At 39.2% G+C, this 21,660-nt stretch overlaps 1 protein-coding gene across 3 annotated transcripts in view; it reads left to right on the top strand.

Moving 5' to 3' along the window:
* The window catches only part of ATP2A2 (ATPase sarcoplasmic/endoplasmic reticulum Ca2+ transporting 2), a 62,562-nt gene that overhangs the window by 1,437 nt on the left and 39,465 nt on the right, over positions 1–21,660 (top strand). For 2 of the 3 annotated variants that reach the window (XR_007121854.1, XM_047697071.1), the window contains exons 3-5: positions 82–164; positions 7,530–7,634; positions 12,649–12,787. Coding sequence is in view for 1 of the 3 variants with exons in the window: in XM_047697071.1 (XP_047553027.1) it covers positions 82–164; positions 7,530–7,634; positions 12,649–12,787 (327 nt within the window). In the remaining 2 variants the exon portion in view is untranslated. Of the gene's footprint in view, positions 1–81; positions 165–795; positions 871–7,529; positions 7,635–12,648; positions 12,788–21,660 lie in introns of those variants that run through there. The other variant, XR_007121855.1, reaches the window with a different exon arrangement.

A 21,660-nucleotide genomic window follows, 5' to 3' on the forward strand; every position in this document is an offset into this window, starting at 1 on the left:
TAATATGTTTTGTTTTTTTTTAACCCCCCTTTGTGTGCTGTTGTTGAGATGACATTTACAACAATTGTTTGTTTCTAACAGGAAAAACCTTGCTGGAACTTGTGATTGAGCAGTTTGAAGACTTACTAGTTAGAATTTTATTGCTGGCAGCTTGTATATCTTTTGTAAGTATAAAGAAACTTAATTTCTGTTCTTTTCAGAGATGAAAAACCAAGAACAAGTCATGTCTATTGAGTGAGAACATTATATTTAGAGATTTCAGTGGTGTCTTCATTTTTTAAAAAAACCTAGGTATTTTAAAATTATAAACAAAACACTCGAACCGTTTGTGTGCAGAAAATTAATGCCTGACATTTACAATGCAGTTAGAAATTGGTTCCAAAATGAGGCAGAGTCTTATAAATTTTTGTGGTTTATCAGTTTTAATATCAAAAAGTTCTTTGTTGGAAAGCCTTTTCTGTTTTGGGTTCTTCCATTGTGTAAGATCATACTAAGATGGTGTTGGGCCCTTTGTAGTCTGTAAATAGAACTTACAAAAGGAATATTCCAGTTGCTCTCCCTTCCTGGTAATGGCAAGGTGACAGTTGTTTCTGACAGTGACAAGAATGATGACGGCAGTGATGGCACCACTGTTGACCAAATTTGGTCACTGACCTTTAGGGTGGTATATTTATCTAAATTGGACCCCTGTCTTAAGTGACTCCTAGGTAGAACAAGGTTCAGTGCAACTGGTTCTAGATTTTTAAAGAAAAAAACAAAACCAAATCCGTTTTCTCTTGGTCTGTGTGTGGTTACTGTCTTGAGTCCTGTATGGTTGCTAAGAAACTGGTGAAATGCAAAGAACTACAGCAGAAGAAGGGTGATGAGTTGGTGAGGTTATTTCTAGGTTATTAACATTTTTTTCCTGTTCAATATTAATTTTTTACTGCATTTTTTCTTGGGCAGTGGACTTCTTGATAGTTTTCCTGAAAATGGTCATGAATAGGACACAGATGTTCCTAATCCTAACAGCATGAGATGACTTTTGTTCTTAAATTACAGTATTGTATTCTTATAATAACTATGATGGGAAATGAAATTCACCCAGTGCAGTACTTTTTCAGGCTTCACAAAATTGACACCGTTTCAGGGTTTCATTTTTGTTTGTTTGTGCATTTGTAAACCACAGGAATCTACCTCAGTCTTTATGACAACGGTATCATAGAAGGCTATTTTGAGAACTAAATCAGAAGGAGGCAGTGGGCACTTCTTTAGGTAAGGGGGGGAAATTGGCAGGAGGTGAGCTTTTGGAGTAGTTTATATACAGATTCTGACATGAGACTTTAATATATCTATCATGCCGTGTTGGCTAAGTGATATGCAGTTATTAATAATAATTCAGTTCTCACGAGTCTTTTTTCTGTGGTTTTCATTGAATATAATTGAGAGTGTCCTAGCAAAGCGTACAGTGTCCTGAATTGCTCCATACTTACACGTCTGTCCGTTCTTGATTAATTCACCGTCCAGCTCCTAAATGGCTCCTGTTTTTACTGATTAAGATAAAGGAATAGAGCTGATTGATTATCAGTTTCAGTACATTGTTGTGGGGCAAAACAAATACTGTGTTTAGGGTAGTGTAATGTTCATGTATGTTTAAGCTACCTGCATGATTCTGAGGTAGCTTCAGCTTTGGCAGTTAAAGTACTGGGGTTCAGTAAGGTTATCAGGGACATCTTAGAAGTAAATCACCTGGTATATATACAAGGCAGAGATAAAATAAATTTTTATTGAGTTATTCTGTGTATCTACTTAAGGCTGTGTTGTAACATCAGCATTATTTCCAATAAACAGGCTATTGAGCATTTGGGTTTTATAGGATCTCTTGAGTTGCCGGTTCGAATGACTTTTGTATTAACATTTTGAATTAGTGATGTGTGTGACTTTTATTTTGAAGAAAGGAGTTTATAGTTTCTAAGCATTTTCAAGTGGGTTTTTAAAATGCTCTAATTTTATCATAGGGTAGGATGCTGGGTTTTTATAGCTTTATAGAACTGTATTTTGGAATTGAAATTTGAATTACCTTTTTAGTAACTACTTGGAGTTAATGCTCTGGACATGAACTGTGTGACATTTTTATTTCATGGATTGCTAAACAAAAATAATAAATGTTCAGGAAATACTGTTATTTTGCTCTGACTTGTTTGATCAAGACATTTTGGATATCAGACCTGTTTTGTTTATTTTCTTCATGTGAAATAGGCACAATACTACATTGTTCTTGGCCTTTTCAGTCCTCATTTCTTTATCTTTTAAAAGATCACTGAGTCTTTTTTGTGGTGATCAGTGTATTCCTAATTTACACGAAAATCATGGTAGAATATTCATATTCTTTTGGAGAATTAAATAGTTCCTACAATATGTACATGATATATCATCAGGTTCTGCTCGAGTTAAAAAATATTAGGCTTTCATGATTTATTTCAGATCTCTAACTAAATTGTTAACTGTAGGAAGCTGCATTAATGTGTTATACTCATGACCTGTAGGGATAAAGTTTAATTGCAATATTTGCCAGGTAGAAATAGTTTTAAGTTTCCTTGGATTGGAAGAAGTGAGCTATAAATTTCTCCCACTACACATAAAGTAACATTGGAAATTCCTTCATTTGCCATTCATGAGCTACAATCCTGTCACTTTGTCTTTACATCCTCCTTGGTCACAACTTTGCCCTTCATTTAATACATCATACGTTTGCTTACTGGAATACCTGTTCTTTTCTTTCACTGCTTCATTAGGTATTTATTGAACACCTGGGACGTGGCACAGACACTGGGGATACAGCATTTGAACAAAATAGACAAAGTCTCAACCTGGAGCCGACATTCTAGTGGAGACAGATAATAAACAAGTAAAATGTGTAGTCTGTTGGACAGTGATAGTACTATGGAGAAAAATAAAGCAGGAAGATAAGAGTATGAGGAGGAGGGGGCACCTGGGTGGCTCAGTGGGTTAAGCCTCTGCCTTCAGCTCAGGTCATGATCTCAGGGTCCTGGGATCGAGTCCCACATCGGGCTGTCTGCCTGGCAGGGAGCCTGCTTCCCCTCTATCTCTGCCTGTCTCTCTGCTACTTGTGATGTCTCTCTCTCTCTGTGTCAAATAAATTTAAAAAAAAAAAAATCTTTTTAAAAAATAAAAAGAGTATGAGGAGGAGGGTATAGTTCTCACGTAGGGTGGTCAGGAAAGTCCTCCAGGAAGGTGACTTTAGAGAAAAGACCTGAAGGAGATGAGCAGGAGGGCCATATTTGCCTCGTCAGAATTCAGAAAGCCCTTTGTGGTAACACAGTTTGCAAAAGTTGCTCCACCCTCCATCCCCATTTCCCCACCACAGCTACTTGGATTCACCCTAAAATGCTGCTTAAACTTGCTTAGACTTAGGCACTTCTCATCTTGTCACTTGTTTTTGAATAGTGTCTTTCCTTCCTACTGGACCCTTTAGAAGGGATTCTTCCTTTCTTTTAGAGCCAGGGTTAGTGATTTTGATAAAACAAATATGTTTGAACTTGGATTAGTAGCATTTTCAGAATATATGAGGTCTGGTTTCTTTGGTTTTCTTAGTACAGTATAGTCAAGAAGTAGTTTATATATTTGTAATGATTTTACTTTTTTTCCCCTGTGTTTTCTTTTAACTTTTTTTTAAAGGATAGAATGGGTAGTTCACTGATTGGTTTAACTAATTTATTTAGAGCCTTTCTTTAAAATGTTTTGAAAGGTGAATGTGTGTGTGTGTGTGTGTGTGTGTGTGTAAGAAGATTGTATTCTCAAATCTAAAACCAGTATTTTTAAATAAGTTTTTGTGTGGATCAGAAGAGAATGTAGGGGACGCCTGGGTGGCTCAGTTGGTTGAGCAGCTGCCTTCGGCTCAGGTCATGATCCCAGCGTCCTGGGATCGAGTCCCACATCGGGCTCCTTGCTCATCGGGGAGCCTGCTTCTCCCTCTGCCTCTGCCTGCCATTCTGTCTGCCTGTGCTTGCTCTCTCTCCCTCTCTCTCTCGGACAAATAAATAAATAAAATCTTTAAAAAAAAAAGAGAATGTAGTCGGGACGCCTGGGTGGCTCAGTTGGTTAAGCAGCTGCCTTCGGCTCAGGTCATGATCCCGGCGTCCTGGGATCCTGGGATCGAGTCCCACATCGGGGCTTCTTGCTCAGCAGGGAGCCTGCTTCTCCCTCTGCCTGCCATTCTGTCTGCCTGTGCTCGCTCTCTCCCTCTCTCTCTGACAAATAAATAAATAAATCTTAAAAAAAAAAAAAAAAGGTAGTCAAATCCTACCTTTTTTTTTTTTTTTAATGGCTAAGAGAATTTGTTTCCCACCCAGAAAATTGTCATAATATTTATTGGTGATGCCTTTCTTTCTTGTGAAGTGTTAAACTTTTCCTCTTTTAAACTTCTTTTATTATGTAAATTTCTTCATTCGTTGAACAAGTATTTGAGTACTCAGTGTCCTTGCAAGTTTCTAAGGACACAAAGAGGAATGCAGACAGGTCCCCTAAGTCTTAAAAATATGCTTATGATCACTCTCACTTTCTTTTTTTGGGGGGGGGACCTCATTGAGTGCTCATTATATTATCCCAACATGTAGCTAAGATAATGGAGTCACGGAACTATGACTGTCTCCCACTGAAACACGCCTTTTTACCTTGGCTTAAAGTTTGCTTTTGTTCTTTAAACTCCACTCTCCAGCATCTTCTGGTTGTGCTGTCAGAAGTTACTGTGATATGCAGAGATCAGTTTTACAGCTAATTAGAAGATAGTCTATACTACCCTGTTGAAGCAGTCTAAGTTGTAGTTGAGTATTCATTAGTAAGTGGCTACTGAATAGGATTGGCAAATTTGAAACTTTGAATTTGCTGGATTATATAAACCCCAGAAGACAAGTATTGTTACTGTATTAATAGTGCAAAGCAAAGAAGAAACACTGTGCCTAAAATTAACTGCAGTAGCTTTTTCTTCCACTTTCCTTTGAAAGTGTTGATGAAATTGGTTACTTATTGCTCTAGATGTTTAAGTTCAAATACTGCCCTCAGGGTCTTGTACCTTATAGGTTATATGAGATTTTGTTTCATTCGTTCGTGCCCCTGTAATAGTGAGCATCATCTGTGTACCAGAGACACTTCTAGGCCCCTGGTGAACAAAAGACAGTACAAATAGGTAATCATTTATGTTCAACGTATTCTCAGTGAAGATTTTAGAAACATCTACCCCGCCATAGGAACATATTTTGTATGACTCAATAAGCCATATTTATGAACTGACTATAGTATAATGCTAAAAGGCATCTTTCATTTTGGTGATGTGTCACACACTCTTCACTCCCTCATCTCCTGGGATCTTTCATTTGTCAGCATCATCATCTCATGTACACTAGGTTTCCTTTCAATAGAACAAACCAGAAGGACTTCATAATATGATCTGAACATAATCAGCTGGATTGGTTCTTATCAGTTAATGACAAATGCTTTGATCTTCACTTTGGGCTGTAGCATTTAATTATTTGGGTTCTTTGTAGTTTCAAAACAGACATTTTAAAAAGTATTCAGGAAATTGATGGTTGTTGATTTTAAATAGGTTTGGCACCAGCCTTCCACCCTGAGAGATTTGCCCACTGGTTTCTCATCATCCGGTAATTAATATACTTGTGGAACCATCAAATAATTATGACTGCTTGGGTTTCTTGCACATAAACACTTGAAGTCCTATGGTGGAAGAAAAGGTTACTGCATTATACAGATTAGGATTCTATTTCTGCAGAGCAACCACACATTTTTTGAAAAGTAAAGATTTGCTCTGGTAGTTCTGTCACTATTTGCTGTAGTCTTCCCTTTGCTCCAACTATTAGGGGATAAATTACTTTAAGTTTGTTCCTTAGGCCTAGCTGCCAAGAGGGAAGTTCATACCCTCTTTAACAAGGTGTGAAGCTTATCTTACAGTTGTTAATGCCTCACTGACCTTTTGCATAGGTCCTAGTTACTCATCAGGTTGAGTGATTTTTTTCCCCCAAGAGCTAATTAAGTTTCTTATTTCTGAGATGCTCTCCTTGGCAAGTGTCTGAAAGGCTAGTATCAGAGCAGCTGTGATCTTGCATCTATCAAAATTTATAACTTCCTAGAGAAGTTCTCATTTTGGCACTAGGCCTGGCCTTAACACCAGGAATGCCCTGTTGAAAGCCTGCGGCAACATTTATATTCATTCTGGTTTTCTGCCTGCCCTAGTTCACTAGCTGTCAGTGGTCATTGGTACCTCTCAGTACCCGGTCCTGGTGTCTCCTGATTTTTTTCCTGCTCAGGTTGATCTTTCTTGTTCATTCATCATTCCCTTATCTTACTTCGAAAATTCATTTTTGGCCTTGTCTTACCTCTCTGGTTGTTCACTATTTGTGTAAAAGCTCACTTTATACTATTCCACTAAGTATAAACATGGATGGTTTCATTATTGCCATGAGTCATATCTGGTTGTATTAAAAAGTATCAAAACCAGTGCTTTCATTATTTATTAAATCAGTCTTTTAAAGAAAAATTTTTTTGTGAAATATACAGACATTTTAAGCAATGCTAAAAAACAAAGGCAAATCGTATCTCCCAGATTGAATCATTAGATATATTTGACATCCTTTCTGGATAGGCAGTTTTTCACAAAAAGTCGGTTTTAACTATTTAGATGGCTGTTTTACCATGTTCTTTATCATTCTTAATGATTCATTTCTTGGGTTCTCTTATCAACTTAAGTTTGCTCAGTTATGAAGTTTAATTTCTAGCTCACACAACCATAACCTTGTCAGGATGTAAAAGCTACAAGTTAAGAGAACCACAATAAAATTCATTTTCTGCTCATTTTCCTTGGGGCAGTGTTCTGTATCTAGATATAAATAACATTTGTAGACTACTGTCTTCTCTGAACTGCTGTGTTGCTAGATTACATGTCATATGGAGGATAACCTTCAAAATACATTCCTTATTGCAGAACAACCTTGAGTAATTTTGAGATGACTTATAGTGATACCATTGAGAATAACTGGGGTGCTATCAGTACTCTATAATATGGAGTCCATGATCAAGTGATTTTTACAATTAATTTATACCTATTAGTAGTATTTGGTAGGAATATTAAGCAACCCAGCAAAGTTGTAGATGATTGCCTTTTCCTTTAACAAAATGGAGAATTTAAGTTTTATTTCTTCTGAATATATCCATGTAAAATGAATGGGTTTTATTTCCCCGAAAGTATTTTATTTAGATTTTAAAACAATTAGTGTGTGAAATATTAAGCTTTTGAAGAATAGTAAGAAGTTGTATAATTCTGATTCTCAAGAATTACTCTGAACAAGGGACATAATAAACTGGTTGTTGCTGTCATTACATTTTGCCACCATTTGTTTCTAGAGATGGTAAGAAGAGTTTGTGTATTGCAGTTCCTTTAGTGCCCACCACTTTGGTTGTCAGGTGGCGCTAAGCCTAAAAACACGTTACAGTTCTAACACATGCCATTTCTTTTTTAGGTTTTGGCTTGGTTTGAAGAAGGTGAAGAAACAATAACAGCCTTTGTAGAACCCTTTGTAATTTTACTTATATTAGTAGCCAATGCAATTGTGGGTGTGTGGCAGGTAAGCAAAAATTCTGCAGCGCTAGAGCTTAGCAGTTTATATAAGTGATTTAAATTGCATTAATTGTTTTTCCTCCCGATATATTGACTAGAAATATCGTTGAAAAATCTACATGTGGTTTTTCTTTTGTCTGTTTATTTAATGGCAACATTTTAGACCTCTTCTGCATGATTATACTGCTAAAATTGCTCATCCTTCATGGTAGCATAGAGTTAAGAATAATGGATGAGAGAAGCTATTTGAGGAAAACCAGGACGTTAGAGAACCAGTATCTGCCTTTTTATTTCCTAGCTGCTTCCTGTGAAAAGTTTCATAAATTCGATGTCATTTTTATTCTCCTTGGATTTTTAAAAACATTTATTTATTTATTTATTGTATAAAGCTGTAAAAATTGTTTTCCCTTAATAGCATACCCCTGACTGTTTTCCTTCTGTTGCCCAGGACTTTCTGACTCACAGAATGAAAGCCAGTTTACAGAAGCATAATAGGATTCCTACCCACCCCCCTTCATGTAATTGCTATTCTGTGTATATCTAGTTTAGAGGACTTTAACTTTTTTACTTTCCTAGGACTATTGATCTGTTTGTTTGTTTTTTTTCCCTAAGATTTTATTTATTTATTTGACAGAGATCACAAGTAGGCGGAGAGGCAGGCAGAGAGAGAGGAGGAAACAGGTTCCCTGCTGAGCAGAGAGCTCCATGCAGGGTTCGGGGTTCAATCCCAGGACCCTGAGATCATGGCCTGAGCCATAGGCAATAACCCACTGAGCCACGCAGGCGCCCCATGATTTTTATATATATATAAATATATATATATATATATATATATATATATATATATATATATATATATATATATTTAACAGATGGAGACTAACATTTCAGATTCATCTTGCGTATTGATACTTAAATATGGTATAATCACCCCTTCGAGGACTAAAATAGAGTGCGTCTACATTCTTTTTTTTTTTTTTTTTTTAAGATTTTATTTATTTATTTGACAGAGAGATCACAAGTAGAGAGGCAAGCAGAGAGGGGGGGGAAGCAGGCTCCCCGCCGAGCAGAGAAAACCCGATGCGGGGCTCAATCCCAGGACCCTGAGACCATGACCTGAGCCGAAGGCAGAGGCTTTAACCCACTGAGCCACCCAGGTGCCCCTGCATCTACATTCTCAAAGTGGAAACATTTTATAAGCATACTTAGTCCTATTAGAATTGTAAACTTATGGGGAGCCTGGGTGGCTCAGTCATTTAAGGAGTCAACTCTTGATATTGCCCAGGTCATGAGATCCAGCCCCATATCAGGCTCCCAGCTCAGCAGGGAATCTGCTTGCGGTTCTCCCTCTCCCTTTGCCTTTAACCCTCACCACACACACACTTGCACTCTCTCTTTCTAAAATAAATAAGTAAATCTTTTTTAAAAAAATTGTAAACTTCTGATCTTACTAATAAACATGAAGGCCGGGGCGCCTGGGTGGCTCAGTGGGTTAAGCCTCTGCCTTTGGCTCGGGTTATGATCTCAGGGTCCTGGGATCGAGCCCCATGTAGGACTCTGTTCAGCAGAGAGCCTGCTTCCCCCTGCCCCGACCCCCACCTGCCTCTCTGCCTGCTTGTGGTCCCTGACTGTCAAATAAATAAAATCTTTAAAAAAAAAAAAAAAAGAAGGAAAGAAAGATGGTCTGCTTAGAAGAACATTTTATTGTGCTATATTTCTCTTTATTTTTTCTAAAATTGTTTAAGTAGAAGAAATCCTCTTGTCAATAGTATAGGCAAAAGAGACAATAATGGAGCATTTGATTGTTCTTCTCAAGCAGTAATGTATATTTTCCTATTAAATAATTTATGCTAGTTATAAGGTAGATATTTTATGTACATTCCCATTTCATTGTTATAGTGATCTTATGAGGCAAATGATATTCCCACTTGACAGGTGTGACATTGAGGTTCAGAGTGATCAACTGACTTCTTAAAGGCCATACAGGTAGTACAGAGTATCTGGGACTTGAATCCAGACCCAGGCTGATCCAAATTCTAAAGTAAAAACTTATAGCAGTTTTCATAGGGCTTTTATATATTTATTTATTTATTTGTTTGTTTGACAGACCGAGATCACAAGTAGGCAGAGAGAGGGGGGGAAGTAGGCTCCCTACTGAGCAGAGAGCCTGATGCTGGGCTCAATCCCAGGTCCCTGGGATCATGATCTGAGCTGAAGGTGGAGGCTTTAACCCTCTTAGCCACCCAGGTGCCCCATTCATAGGACTTTTATATTTATTTTCATTTAAAAAAACAACATTCTTATGTCTTAATTTCATTTACGTGGTATACAGAATGGTGTGAGCAATACTAAAGAATTACTGCCTTCTGGAAGAGAAATTATAAGTATAGCGTAAGGTAGTAATTGGAGGTGGGGGGGCACATGCTGCTGACCAGTGTCATTAAAGAAGGTGACAAGTGATAGTCACCAAGAATCACAGAAACCGAAAATTGTTCTAATTTTAGTATATATACTGCTGAAGTGAGCACTTGATATAACCTATTTGAATATGTGATCATTTGTTTCCCTTTCCCACCCTACTTTCTAAATGTTCCTTTTGATCATTTGAGGGGAAGACTTTTTAAAGTAATTTTAATTGGCATTTTTGTCCTTGGGGTCTGAGATAATTTCTCTTTCATGCTTCTAATTTAAATATACTTTTGCTAATTTTGAGTAGAAGTAAAATACAGTGCTCCTGGGATATTTTTTAACCTTGAGCAGTCTAGTTAAACTCTACCTGACATGACCTTGAAGAGGGAGAAAAGGAATTAAAACTGCTACAAGTAACAAATGGGAGAGGTAGTCCTATGAAAAAAGTGGTTTCAAATTTGACTAATCGAGTATCCAATGCTGAGAATTTATTCTTTTACAGTATCAGTAGCATTTGAACGTAAGGACCTTATAGCAATGGCATTTAATTAGAATTAAATATTATAGTATTTCTGTTAATACCTGTTATACAGGTTTTCTTCAAGCAGATCCAATATGGGGTTGAAATTATTTTTATCATGAGTTTCCCAAATTTAAAATATTCTATACTTTTTCAGGGATGTAAACATTTAAAGTGAGACTCATGCTATTAGCTTTCAGTTTTAAGTCCTCTAACTTCACTTTAAGCAGGTTTTAGGATTTTTTTGCGACAGACCATAAATCTTACACTAAGGTAAAAAATGAGATCACAGGGATGCCTGGGTGTCTCAGTCAGTTAAACATCTGCCTTTAGCTGGGATTGTGTTCTTTGGGTCCTGGGATTGAGCGCTGCATTGGGCTTCCTGCTAAGCGGGGAGTCTGCTTCTCCCTTTCCCTCTGCCCCTCTACCCTGCTTGTGCTCTTTCTCTTGCTCTGTCTCAAATAAATAAAAATCTTTTTTAAAAAATGAAATCATGTAGGGGCGCCTGGGTGGCTCAGTGGGTTAAGCCGCTGCCTTCGGCTCGGGTCATGATCTCAGGGTCCTGGGATCGAGCCCCGCATGGGGCTCTCTGCTCAGCAGGGAGCTTGCTTACCCCCTCTCTCTCTGCCTGCCTCTCTGCCTGCTTGTGATCTCTCTCTCTCTCTGTCAAATAAATAAATATTTAAAAAAAAAATCATGTAGTATTGTGCATAAATTACACTCAGGCAAAGGTTAAATTGAGCTTTATATCAGAGGGCAAAAAATGAGAAGTGAGAGAAATGAATCCTTTGTGCATTGAGTGACGTCTCCTGGGCATGCACTGTGTAGATTTGTTCCTTGACTTCTAATTGCTTACTTTCCGAAAGGAGGGAAGACAAATTTGGCACATGTGCTACTTTTCTTTTTCTTTCCCTTTCTTTCTTCTTTTTTTTTTTTTCCCTTAATGGAACTTTCCTATAGCCTTTTTTTTTTTTTTTAAACATGTTGATTTCTACATCTTTCATCTCAAAATTTGGAAAGAAAAGCTATTTGTGACTAGGATTTGACATGTTCATATACAGTATTATAGTAAATATAGTATATATGTTACGGGTTTTTTTGTTTTTTTTAGTGGGGAGGTGGAAAGGGATAGAGGGAAACCTAATCAGGGCCCATGCCCAGTGCAGAGCCCAACATGGTGCAGTTTCACAGCCCTGGGATCATGACCTGAGCTGAACTTAAGGGTCAGCTGCTTGGGGCACCTGGGTGGCTCAGTCAGTTAAGTGTCTGACTCTTGGCTTCAGCTCAGGTCATGAGTTCTAGCCCCACCTCGGGCTCTGCACTCATCTGCTGCTTTAGGTTCTCTTTCCCTCTCTCTCTGCCCTTGCCACCCATACATTTGCATGTGCATACTCTCTCTCAAACTGAATGAATCTTTAAAAAAAGTTGGACATTTCAAATGACTCAGCCACCCAGGCATTCCAGGACTAGCAGTTCTCTGATGAGATTCCACCCATTTATTAGTCTTGACTACTGCAGGAAGATTTCCTAGAATTTGTGAGATGTAACTTGATTTTCTTAATTCATCACTCATAGTATGTATTATGTGCTGAAACATAGTGTAAATAGTTTGTAAATCCTCATATCCCTTGAGGTGGTAGCATTGGTGTCCAGGTTTTGTAGGTACCAAACCGGTGTGTTATGTAACTCCTGCATAATCACATAGTTAAGTGGAAAAGCCTGGAGTGAACCTAGGCAGTCCAGCCCCAGACCATCACCTTTCATGTGCGACAGGATCAATTTTCAGTGGTGTGGCTGTGGCTGGAGGTGAAAGCAGTGTTACACAGTGGGCTTGGGGACAGCAGATTCTGTAACTGCTTTTTCTATTAGGATTTTATTCCCTGTTTAGGCCTGTTAGGATGCTTAATTCTTCATTTCTTAGCACAAAATTGTAAGAGCCTAGTGTTTATCATCATATGTGAATTGTTTATAAGTATCAATGTGTATCTTTTGTGTCTTTTTCTTAAAGTTTAGAACTCTAAAATTTGATTTCTTGGCCTAAAATACTAATTTGCAACGGCAAGTGTGTGTTGACTCTCATCTTTTTTTATAGGAAAGAAATGCTGAGAATGCAATCGAAGCCCTTAAGGAATATGAGCCTGAAATGGGCAAAGTATACCGACAGGACAGAAAGAGTGTCCAGCGGATTAAAGCTAAAGACATAGTTCCTGGTGATATTGTAGAAATTGCTGGTGAGTTGAATTTCTCATTTTAAAATGTTATTTTGTTCTCTTTATTCTGTTTTATTATTTTATTCTTTTTTTTAAAAAATATTTTATTTATTTATTTGACAGAGATCACAAGTAGGCAGAGAGGCAGGCAGAGAGAGAGAAGAGGAAGCAGGCTCCCTGCTGAGCAGAGAGCCCGACGTGGGGCTCGATCCCAGGACCCTGGGATCATGACCTGAGCCGAAGGCAGAGGCTTAACCCACTGAGCCACCCAGGCGCCCCTATTCTTGATTGTGTATCTGAACACAGTCCTCAAAGCTCATACTTAAGGGGCGCCTGGGTGGCTCGGTGGGTTAAGGCCTCTGCCTTCAGCTCAGGTCATGGTCCCAGGGTCCTGGGATCGAGCCCCGCATAGGGCTCTCTGCTTAGCAGGAAGCCTGCTTCCTCCTCCCTCTCTGCCTGCTTGTGATCTCTGTCTATCAAATAAATAAATAAAATCTTTGGAAAAAAAAAAAAAAGCTCATACTTAAGTATTTTAAAAATTATGCTTCTATGCATCATTTATATTAACAGGTTTTGGTGTCTTTCAAACAAATCAAGTTTTCTGTATATTTCTAGGTGTTTGGCACCTCCCCTTGTGTTGATAAAATTTGTTTGTTTAAAACAAAAAGTGTTTTGAATTATTGTACCTACTACTTTTGGTCCATGGTAGTACACTAGCACTAGTGAAATAATGAACTCAATCTCTATTTGACAATTAGTTGTAGTGAGCAATTTAGAATACTAGTTAAGGGGCACCTGTGTGGCTCAGTTGTTAAGTGTCTGCCTCCGTTTCCGGTCATAATCCCAAAGTCCTGGGATAGAGTCCTGCATCGGGTACCATGCTCAGTGGGAAGCCTACTTCTCTCACTCCCCCTGCTTGTGTTCCCTCTCTCGCTGTCTCCCTCTCTGTCAAATAAATAAAAATCTTTAAAAAAAAAAAAAAAAAGAATACTAGTTAAAGGATACATAGTTTTTTGTTTTTGTTTTTTTTTCCCCCTGTTTTGATTTTTGACACAAATGTTTAGTCATACTTGTAACTATCAAATTAAGTAGATAGTCAAGGGTAATTTCCTGGCTCTAAAAAGCTCTGCTTTTTTTTTTTTTTTTTTTAAGATTTTATTTATTTATTTGACAGAGAGATCATAAGCAGGCAGAGAGGCAGGCAGAGAGAGAGGAGGAAGCAGGCTCCCTGCTGAGCAGAGAGTCCGATGCGGGGCTCGATCCCAGGACCCTGAGATCATGACCTGAGCCGAAGGCAGTGGCTTAACCCACTGAGCCACCCAGGCACCCCTAAAAAGCTCTGCTTTAAAATACTTCTACATTGGGGGCGCCTGGGTGGCTCAGTGGGTTAAAGCCTCTGAGCTCCGAGTACTTACCAGTTGACCCTTGAACAGTGCAGGAGTTGGGGCATGTGTAATTTACGACTTCCCAAAAACTTAACTACTAGTAGACTACGGTTGACCTTTTTTTTTTTAAAGGATTTCATTTATTTATTTATTTGACAGAGAGAGAGATCACAAGTAGGCAGAGAGGCAGGCAGAGAAGGGGGATGGGGAAGCAGGCCCCCTGCTGAGCAGAGAGCCTGATGTGGGGCTCGATCTCAGAATCCTGAGATCCTGACCTGAGCCAAAGACAGAGTGTAACCCACTGAGCCATCCAGGTGCCCTACTGTTGACCTTTTACAGAACATAGTTAAGACATGTTCTGTACGTTTATGTTTTATATACTGTAAGTAAGCTAGAGAAAAGAAAATGTTATTAAAATCATAAGGATGAGAAAATACAGGGGCGCCTGAGTTGGCTCAGTTAAGTGTCTGCCTTTGGCTCAGGTCATGATCCTAGGGTCATATGATCGAACCCCGAGGTAGGCTCTCTGCTCAGTGGGGAGCCTGTTTCTCCCTCTCCCACTCCCCATGCTTGTGCTCACTCTGGTTTTTTTTTTCTGTCAAATAATAAAATCTTAAAAAAATATATATTTACAGGATTGTATTATTTTAAAAAATCCATTTTTTAAACTAACTTTGACATAAGAATTGTAAGAATAGTAACAGTTCCCACGTACCCTTTATCCAGATTCTCAAAGTGCTAACGTTTTATCATGTGTGTTACCCTCTTGCAGTCGATAGCTATACATTCATAGATTTTTTTTTTATTTATTTATTTGACAGATCACAAGTAGGTAGAGAGGCAGTCAGAGAGAGAGAGAGGAGGAAGCAGGCTCCCTGCTGAGCAGAGAGCCCGATGTGGGGCTCGATCGCAGGACCCTGAGATCATGACCTGAGCTGAAGGCAGAGGCTTTAACCCACTGAGCCACCCAGGCGCCCCACATTCATATATTTTTGTCTGAACTATTTGGGAGTACATCACAGGCATGATGCCTCTTTAATCCTAAATACTTGAGTATTTATAAAATGAAGGGCATTCTCTTAGTACAAGTTCAATACAATGATCAGAATCAGGAAATAGATACAAAACTTGTCTAATCTCATTCAGAGGCAAACTTCATTCAGTTTTTACCATTTGTCACAGTGGATTTTATAGCAAAAATAAGAATTAGGGAATTCTGACTGTGAAAATAGGTCAGAAAGGGAAAGGCTAGAGCTAGGTCATTTGATAGTCTAGGCCAGAGGTGATGAAGCAAGAACTAATGAGAGCAGTAGCATTAAGAATAATGATGGAAGGATTTTGAGTGTAGGAATAGTGGTCCTTTTTTTTTTTTTTTTTAAGATTTTATTTATTTATTTGTTAGAGAGAGAGCATGAGCACAGGCAGACAGAGAGGTAGGCAGAGGCAGAGGGAGAAGCAGGCTCCCTGCTGAGCAAGGAGCCCGATGTGGGACTCGATCCCAGGACGCTGGGATCATGACCTGAGCCGAAGGCAGCCGCTTAACCAACTGAGCCACCCAGGCGTCCCATGAATAGTGGTTCTTAAGCAGAGGTGCATATCAGAATCATCTGGGGGTGCCCTTTAAAGTTTTTACCATGTCCCATCCCAAAATAATTGAATGTCCCATGGGCATGAAATTATGGCCTTTGTAGTTTGACAGGTGAGTCTCAAATTTCAATGCAGAGCGCCAGGTTTTAATAACAGATGGTTGTATGGAGCAGACGGGGCTTGGGATGTAGAATCGAAGCCACTGGCAGGTTTTCTGGTTTAGGTGACTGGATGGTGAAGGTGCTGGTAATTGAGGAAGAAACTTCAGAGGAAGGTGGTTTGTCTTCCCAGAAGTATATATGTGAGAGGTGCAGAGGCTGATAATGTCACCTGAATTTGTGTATGAGATTCCATTTGACTTCATATGTTTTCCATTTCTCCAGCTTAATCTGGTAATATATATTCTTCAGCCTCACACATAAGAAATATTTTAAGAATTTTTATGCTAGTTAGGCTACTTCAGTATATTGAGTCTGTATGAAAAGTTAGAGAAGGGGCGCCTGGGTGGCTCAGTGGGTTAAGGCCTCTGCCTTTGGCTCAGGTCATGTTCCCAGCGTCCTGGGATCGAGCCCCGCGTCTGTCCGGCTCTCTCCTCAGCAGGGAGCCTGCTTCCCCCTCTCTCTCTCTGCCTGCCTCTGCCTACTTGTGATCTCTGTCAAATAAATAAATAAAATCTTTTAAAAAATTTTGTTAGAGAAATTACCATCTAAGCGTTTGTCCTGAGTTTGCATCAGTAGATGGCAGTGGTAAACAGCGTCTGAGGGAGCTGTAACCTTGACCCTGGAGGCGTCTTCCCTTTTGAAGAGATAAATGCCGGCTACTCTTTTGATCTGTCTTTTCTTCTCAATCTGGTTGCTCTCCAGGCTTTCCTGTGTCAGTAGGTCATTCTGACCACCTAATTAGCTGAGAGAAGCTTGGAGTCGGAGTCATCTTGGTCCTTCCTTCTCATTATCTGTTTCTAAGACCATTTGTCTCGAAAACAAACCCCAAACCCAAATTTGTGAATTTCTGTTTTCTCAGTCACCAGCTCACACTGGGACTGTCCTTGGATGTGTCCTTACTGTGCTCTGGATTCCTTTGTCTCTTTCAGTTTTTCTCCACGTAGCAGCCAGAGCAGTTTCCTAAAGGTCCTGTTGTTTACTTATCTGCCAAAATTCTTCAGTGGCTTCCTGATTGCACCTGAAATATAAAATGCTTTTCACCTAAAGACCTTGCTTCATATGGCTCCTCCTTGCTTCTGTGATTTCATCTCATGCCTTTTTCTATGCTCCAGCCATGCAGGCCTCTTGTTTTCAGTTTTCAGTACCACCGAACTTTCCTGACCTTTTCTGGGAAGTTAAACTTTATGTAATTTATTAATTTGCCCAGTGCACAGATCTCACAGTGGCAAAGCTTTGTTTATAGCCCTAATCTACCTGACTTTTCTTGCCCATTGTGAAATTGTTTCCTATAATGTAATCTTTTGTATGTTTGTATATGTTTGATGGCTTAGGAAGGACAAATTTAATGATTGGTTCAGTGTGTGTGACCTAAGATTTCCAGTCTCCTGGAGTACCCTTATTTGCATATGTTGTGGTAAAATACACAGAGTATAAAGTTTACCATTTTGACTTTTTTTTTAAGATTTTTATTTATTTATTTGACAGAGAGAGATCACAAGTAGGCAGAGAGGCAGGCAGAGAGAGAGGAAGGGAAGCAGGCTCCCCGCTGAGCAGAAAGCCCGATGCGGGGCTCAATCCCAGGACCCTGGGATCATGACCTGAGCCGAAGGCAGAGGCCCAACCCACTGAGCCACCCAGGCGCCCCCCATTTTGACTGTTTTTAAGTGTACAGTCCCGTGGCATTAAGCACATTCACATTGTTGTGTGATCATCTCCAGACCATCATCCATCCATCTCCAGAACTCTTGTTTTCTCCAACTGACCACCTTTTCCCATTTTCCCTTTTCCCCCTTCTCCAGCTTCTGGCAACTACTCCCTTTCTTTTACTGTTCAAAAAACAATCATTTTAATATTGAAAGATGAGTTTAAATCCCTCCTCTTGCGTGAATAGACTTACTAGTAACTATTTTAAGCAATAAACACATTTAGACCCGTTCTGCTTTCGCCTCTTTCAGAAACCTTTGTGGGGAGTGCAAGCAGTTCTAATAGTTTAACACCTTTTCCTTCCTAGTCTCCCCACTGTACACGAATGGCTAAAAGCATGTGCAGCTTGCACATTGGGCTCTTGTATACTCCTCTTCTTGAATTTTGGCCATTCTGAGGGATGCAGAACAGAGGTGGTATCTAGTTTTAGATAAATGCAAACATGTTGTTAAATACTGTTGTCCTACCAGTAGGCAGTGAGCTCCTTAAGGGCAGAACTGTCACACTGACCATCGTAATCTTCTTGGGGGGATGTGACAGTCTTATTGAATAATAAAGAAGTATGTGGTAGGTTCAGCTAATAGAAACATGGGTATTGTGCAGCTTCTGTGCAGAGCAGATAAGTGGAAGTCTATATGCACACATACAATAATAGCTAAACTTGGAGTATGCAGCAGATACTGTGACTGGTTACAAATGTTTGGTTCTTCACCGGGGCAGCACACTCTGTGTATGTGTGCTGTCCTTCACATTTGACAGTTGAGGAGACGGAGTCTTTGTAACTTATTGCTTCGGTCTTCAACTGTAGCTCATTTGCTAGACAATGTACTGTGTACTTAGTGTACACACAGCAGGTCTATCAGTTATATTTTGATTTGTTAGATGCGCAGGTCACAATTTTTTTTAAGCAACTTATTGAGATATAATTCACATGTCTTAACATTTACTCTTTTGAAGTGTACAATTGAGTGGTTTTTAGTATATTCAGAGTTAGATAATTATGATCACTGTCTAATTTCAGAACATTTTCATCCCCTAAAAAAGAAACCCTCTACCTATTAGCAGTCATTCCCCCTGCCTCTTGCCCCTAGGCCCCAGCAGCCACAATTTTTCTGAATATTGCCTATAAATGGGACCATACAGTATATGACCTTTTGAGACTGCCTTCTTCACCTGGCATATTATTTTTCAGAATTCATCCATGTAGCATCGGTCCCATATTTCATTCATGTGTATAATGTATCTCATTGCCTTTTTGGCTGAATATCCCATTATTTGGGTGTACCACATTATATTTATCTACTCATCAGTTTACCAATATTTGGGTTGTTTTCCCCTTTTGGCCATGATGAATAATGCTACTGTGAGTATTCGTGTACAAGTTTATGTGTAAACAAATGCTTTTACTCTCTTAGGTACACCTTTAGCCATGGAATTGCTGGGGCATATGACTACTCTATGTTTAACATTTTGAGTGACTTATGTGAAGTAGTTGCATTATTTTCCATTTCCAACAGCAGCATTCAAATTCCAGTTTCTCCACATTCTCACCGACACTTGTTATTATCTTTCTTTTCTTTTTTTTTTTTTTTAAGATTTTATTTATTTATTTGACAGACAGAGAACACAAGTAGGCAGGGAGAGGAAGGGAAGCAGGCTCTCCGCTGAGCAAAGAGCCCGATGCGGGGCTCGATCCCAAGACCCTGGGATTGTGACCTGAGCCGAAGGCAGAGGCTTTAACCCCCTGAGCCACCCAGGCACCCCTTATCTTTATTTTCTAATTTTAGCCATTAAGTGTTATCTTCCCTAGTTTCCTAATGAGCATCTTGTACTATTTTCTGTTAGTGTGTTGTCTTTGGAGAAATGTCTTTTCAAATCCTTATCCATTTAAATTGGGTTATTTGTCTTCTTAGTGATATGTAAGGGTTTGTTGTTGTTGTTGTTCTTTGTTTTTTTTACATATCCTATATCAGATATGGTTTCCAAGAATGTTTCCCATTCTGTAGGTTTTCTTTTTTACTTTCTTGGTGTCCTTTGTAGCATAAACACTTTTGATTTTGATCAAGTCCCATTTGTCAGTTTTTTTCTTTTTTTTTTTTCTTTTTTAGTTTTTAAAGCTTTTCTTTTTTTTTTTTTTTTTAAGATTTTATTTATTCATTCAACAGAGAGAGATCACAAGTAGGCAGAGAGGCAGGCAGAGAGGAGGAAGCAGGCTCCCCACCAAGGAGAGAGCCCGATGCGGGGCTCTCGATCCCAGGACCCTGGGATCATGACTTGAGCTGAAGGCAGAGGCTTTAACCCTCTGAGCCACCCAGGCGCCCCTGTCAGTTTTTTTCTTTTGTTGCTTGTGCTTTTGATATCCTAAGGTACTGTTGCCTTATCTAAGGTCACGAAGGTTTGTTGTTTTTGTTTTTGTTTTTTTTTAAGATTTTATTTATTTATTTGACAGAGAGAGATCACAAGTAGACAGAGAGGCAGGCAGAGAGAGAGAGAGGAAAGCAGGCTCCCTGCGGAGCAGAGAGCCCGATGCGGGCCTCGATCCCAGGACCCTGAGATCATGACCTGAGCCGAAGGCAGCGGCTTAACCCACTGAGCCACCCAGGCGCCCATTTTTTTTAAGATTTTATTTATTGGGGCGCCTGGGTGGCTCAGTGGGTTAAAGCCTCTGCCTTCGGCTCAGGTCATGATCTCAGGGTCCTGGGATCGAGCCCCACATCGGGCTCTCTGCTCCGCAGGGAGCCTGCTTCCTCCTCTCTCTCTCTCTGCCTGCCTCTCTGCCTACTTGTGATTTCTCTCTGTCAAATAAATAAAATCTTAATTTTTAAAAAAAAGATTTTATTTATTTGAGAGAGAATGAGTGAGAGAGAGCATGAGAAAGGAGAAGGTCACAGGGAGAAGTGGACTCCCCAAAGATCTGGGAGCCCAATGCGGGACGAGATACTGGATGTCCGGGATCATGACCTGAGCCGAAGGCAGTCACTCAACCAACTGAGCCACGAAGGCGCCCAGTCACGAAGGTTTTTAAATGTGGTGTGAGGTGTGTAGGGGTTGGGCTTCCTTCTTTTGCATTGGGATATCCAGTTGTCTGAGCACCACTTGTTGAAAAGACTTATTCATTGAATTGTCCTGGCTCCCTTGTCAAAAATCAATTGACCACATTTTCCACTACAAATGGGCTATTATTCCATTGATCTGTGTGTCTGTCCTTGGGCCAACACCACACGGTCTTGGTTACTGAAGCTTTGTGTAGTAAGTGTTGACGTCATTGTGTTTGTGTCCTCTCTACTTTGTTGTTTTTCTTTATGCTTTAGAGTATACTGGGTCCTTTGCATTTCCATATAAATTTTAAGATTAGCTTGCTAATTTCTCCAAAACAAAACAAAAATGTGGGATCTTGATAAGAGTAATGTTGATTGTATAGATCATTTGGGGGAATATGGCCATCAACAACATTAAATCTTCAGTGCAAGAAAATGCCACTTGGGTGATAATGTAGGGTATCTTTCCATTTAAGTCTTTTATTTTATTTTTTTCAGTGTAGGTCTTTTATTTTAGCCTTCTGTTGTTTACAGTGTACAAGTCTTGTATTTCTCTTGTTTATTCATAAGTACTTTATGTTTTTGTTTGGGAGCTATGTGTAATTGGGTTTGTTTTCTCTATTTCATTTTTAGATTATTCTTTGCTAGTGTATAGAAATGCAATTGATTTTTGTCTCTTGATCTTAAACCTTGCAATCTTGCTGGAATCTTACTAGTTTTTCAAGAGTCCTTCAGATTTTTTATAAATAAGATCATGTTAATTGCCCTTGATAGAATTCCCAGTAGACTATTGAATAGAAGTGGCAAGAGCAGACATCCTAGTCTTGTTTCTGATCATAGGGGGTAAGCATAGTCTTTTATCATGAAGTCTGATGTTAGCTGTGGCTTTTGTAGATGGCTCTTATCATGTTGAAGCCAGATGACAATTTAATTTTTAGGTTGTCAATATATTGTTGTTTGGTCTATTTGGTGACTTTTCATGGTGGTTGTATATTTATATCCAAATTAGAAATGATAAT

The sequence above is a fragment of the Lutra lutra genome, chromosome 12 (assembly GCF_902655055.1).
Source record: "Lutra lutra chromosome 12, mLutLut1.2, whole genome shotgun sequence".
Classification (NCBI taxonomy): Eukaryota; Metazoa; Chordata; class Mammalia; order Carnivora; family Mustelidae; genus Lutra; species Lutra lutra.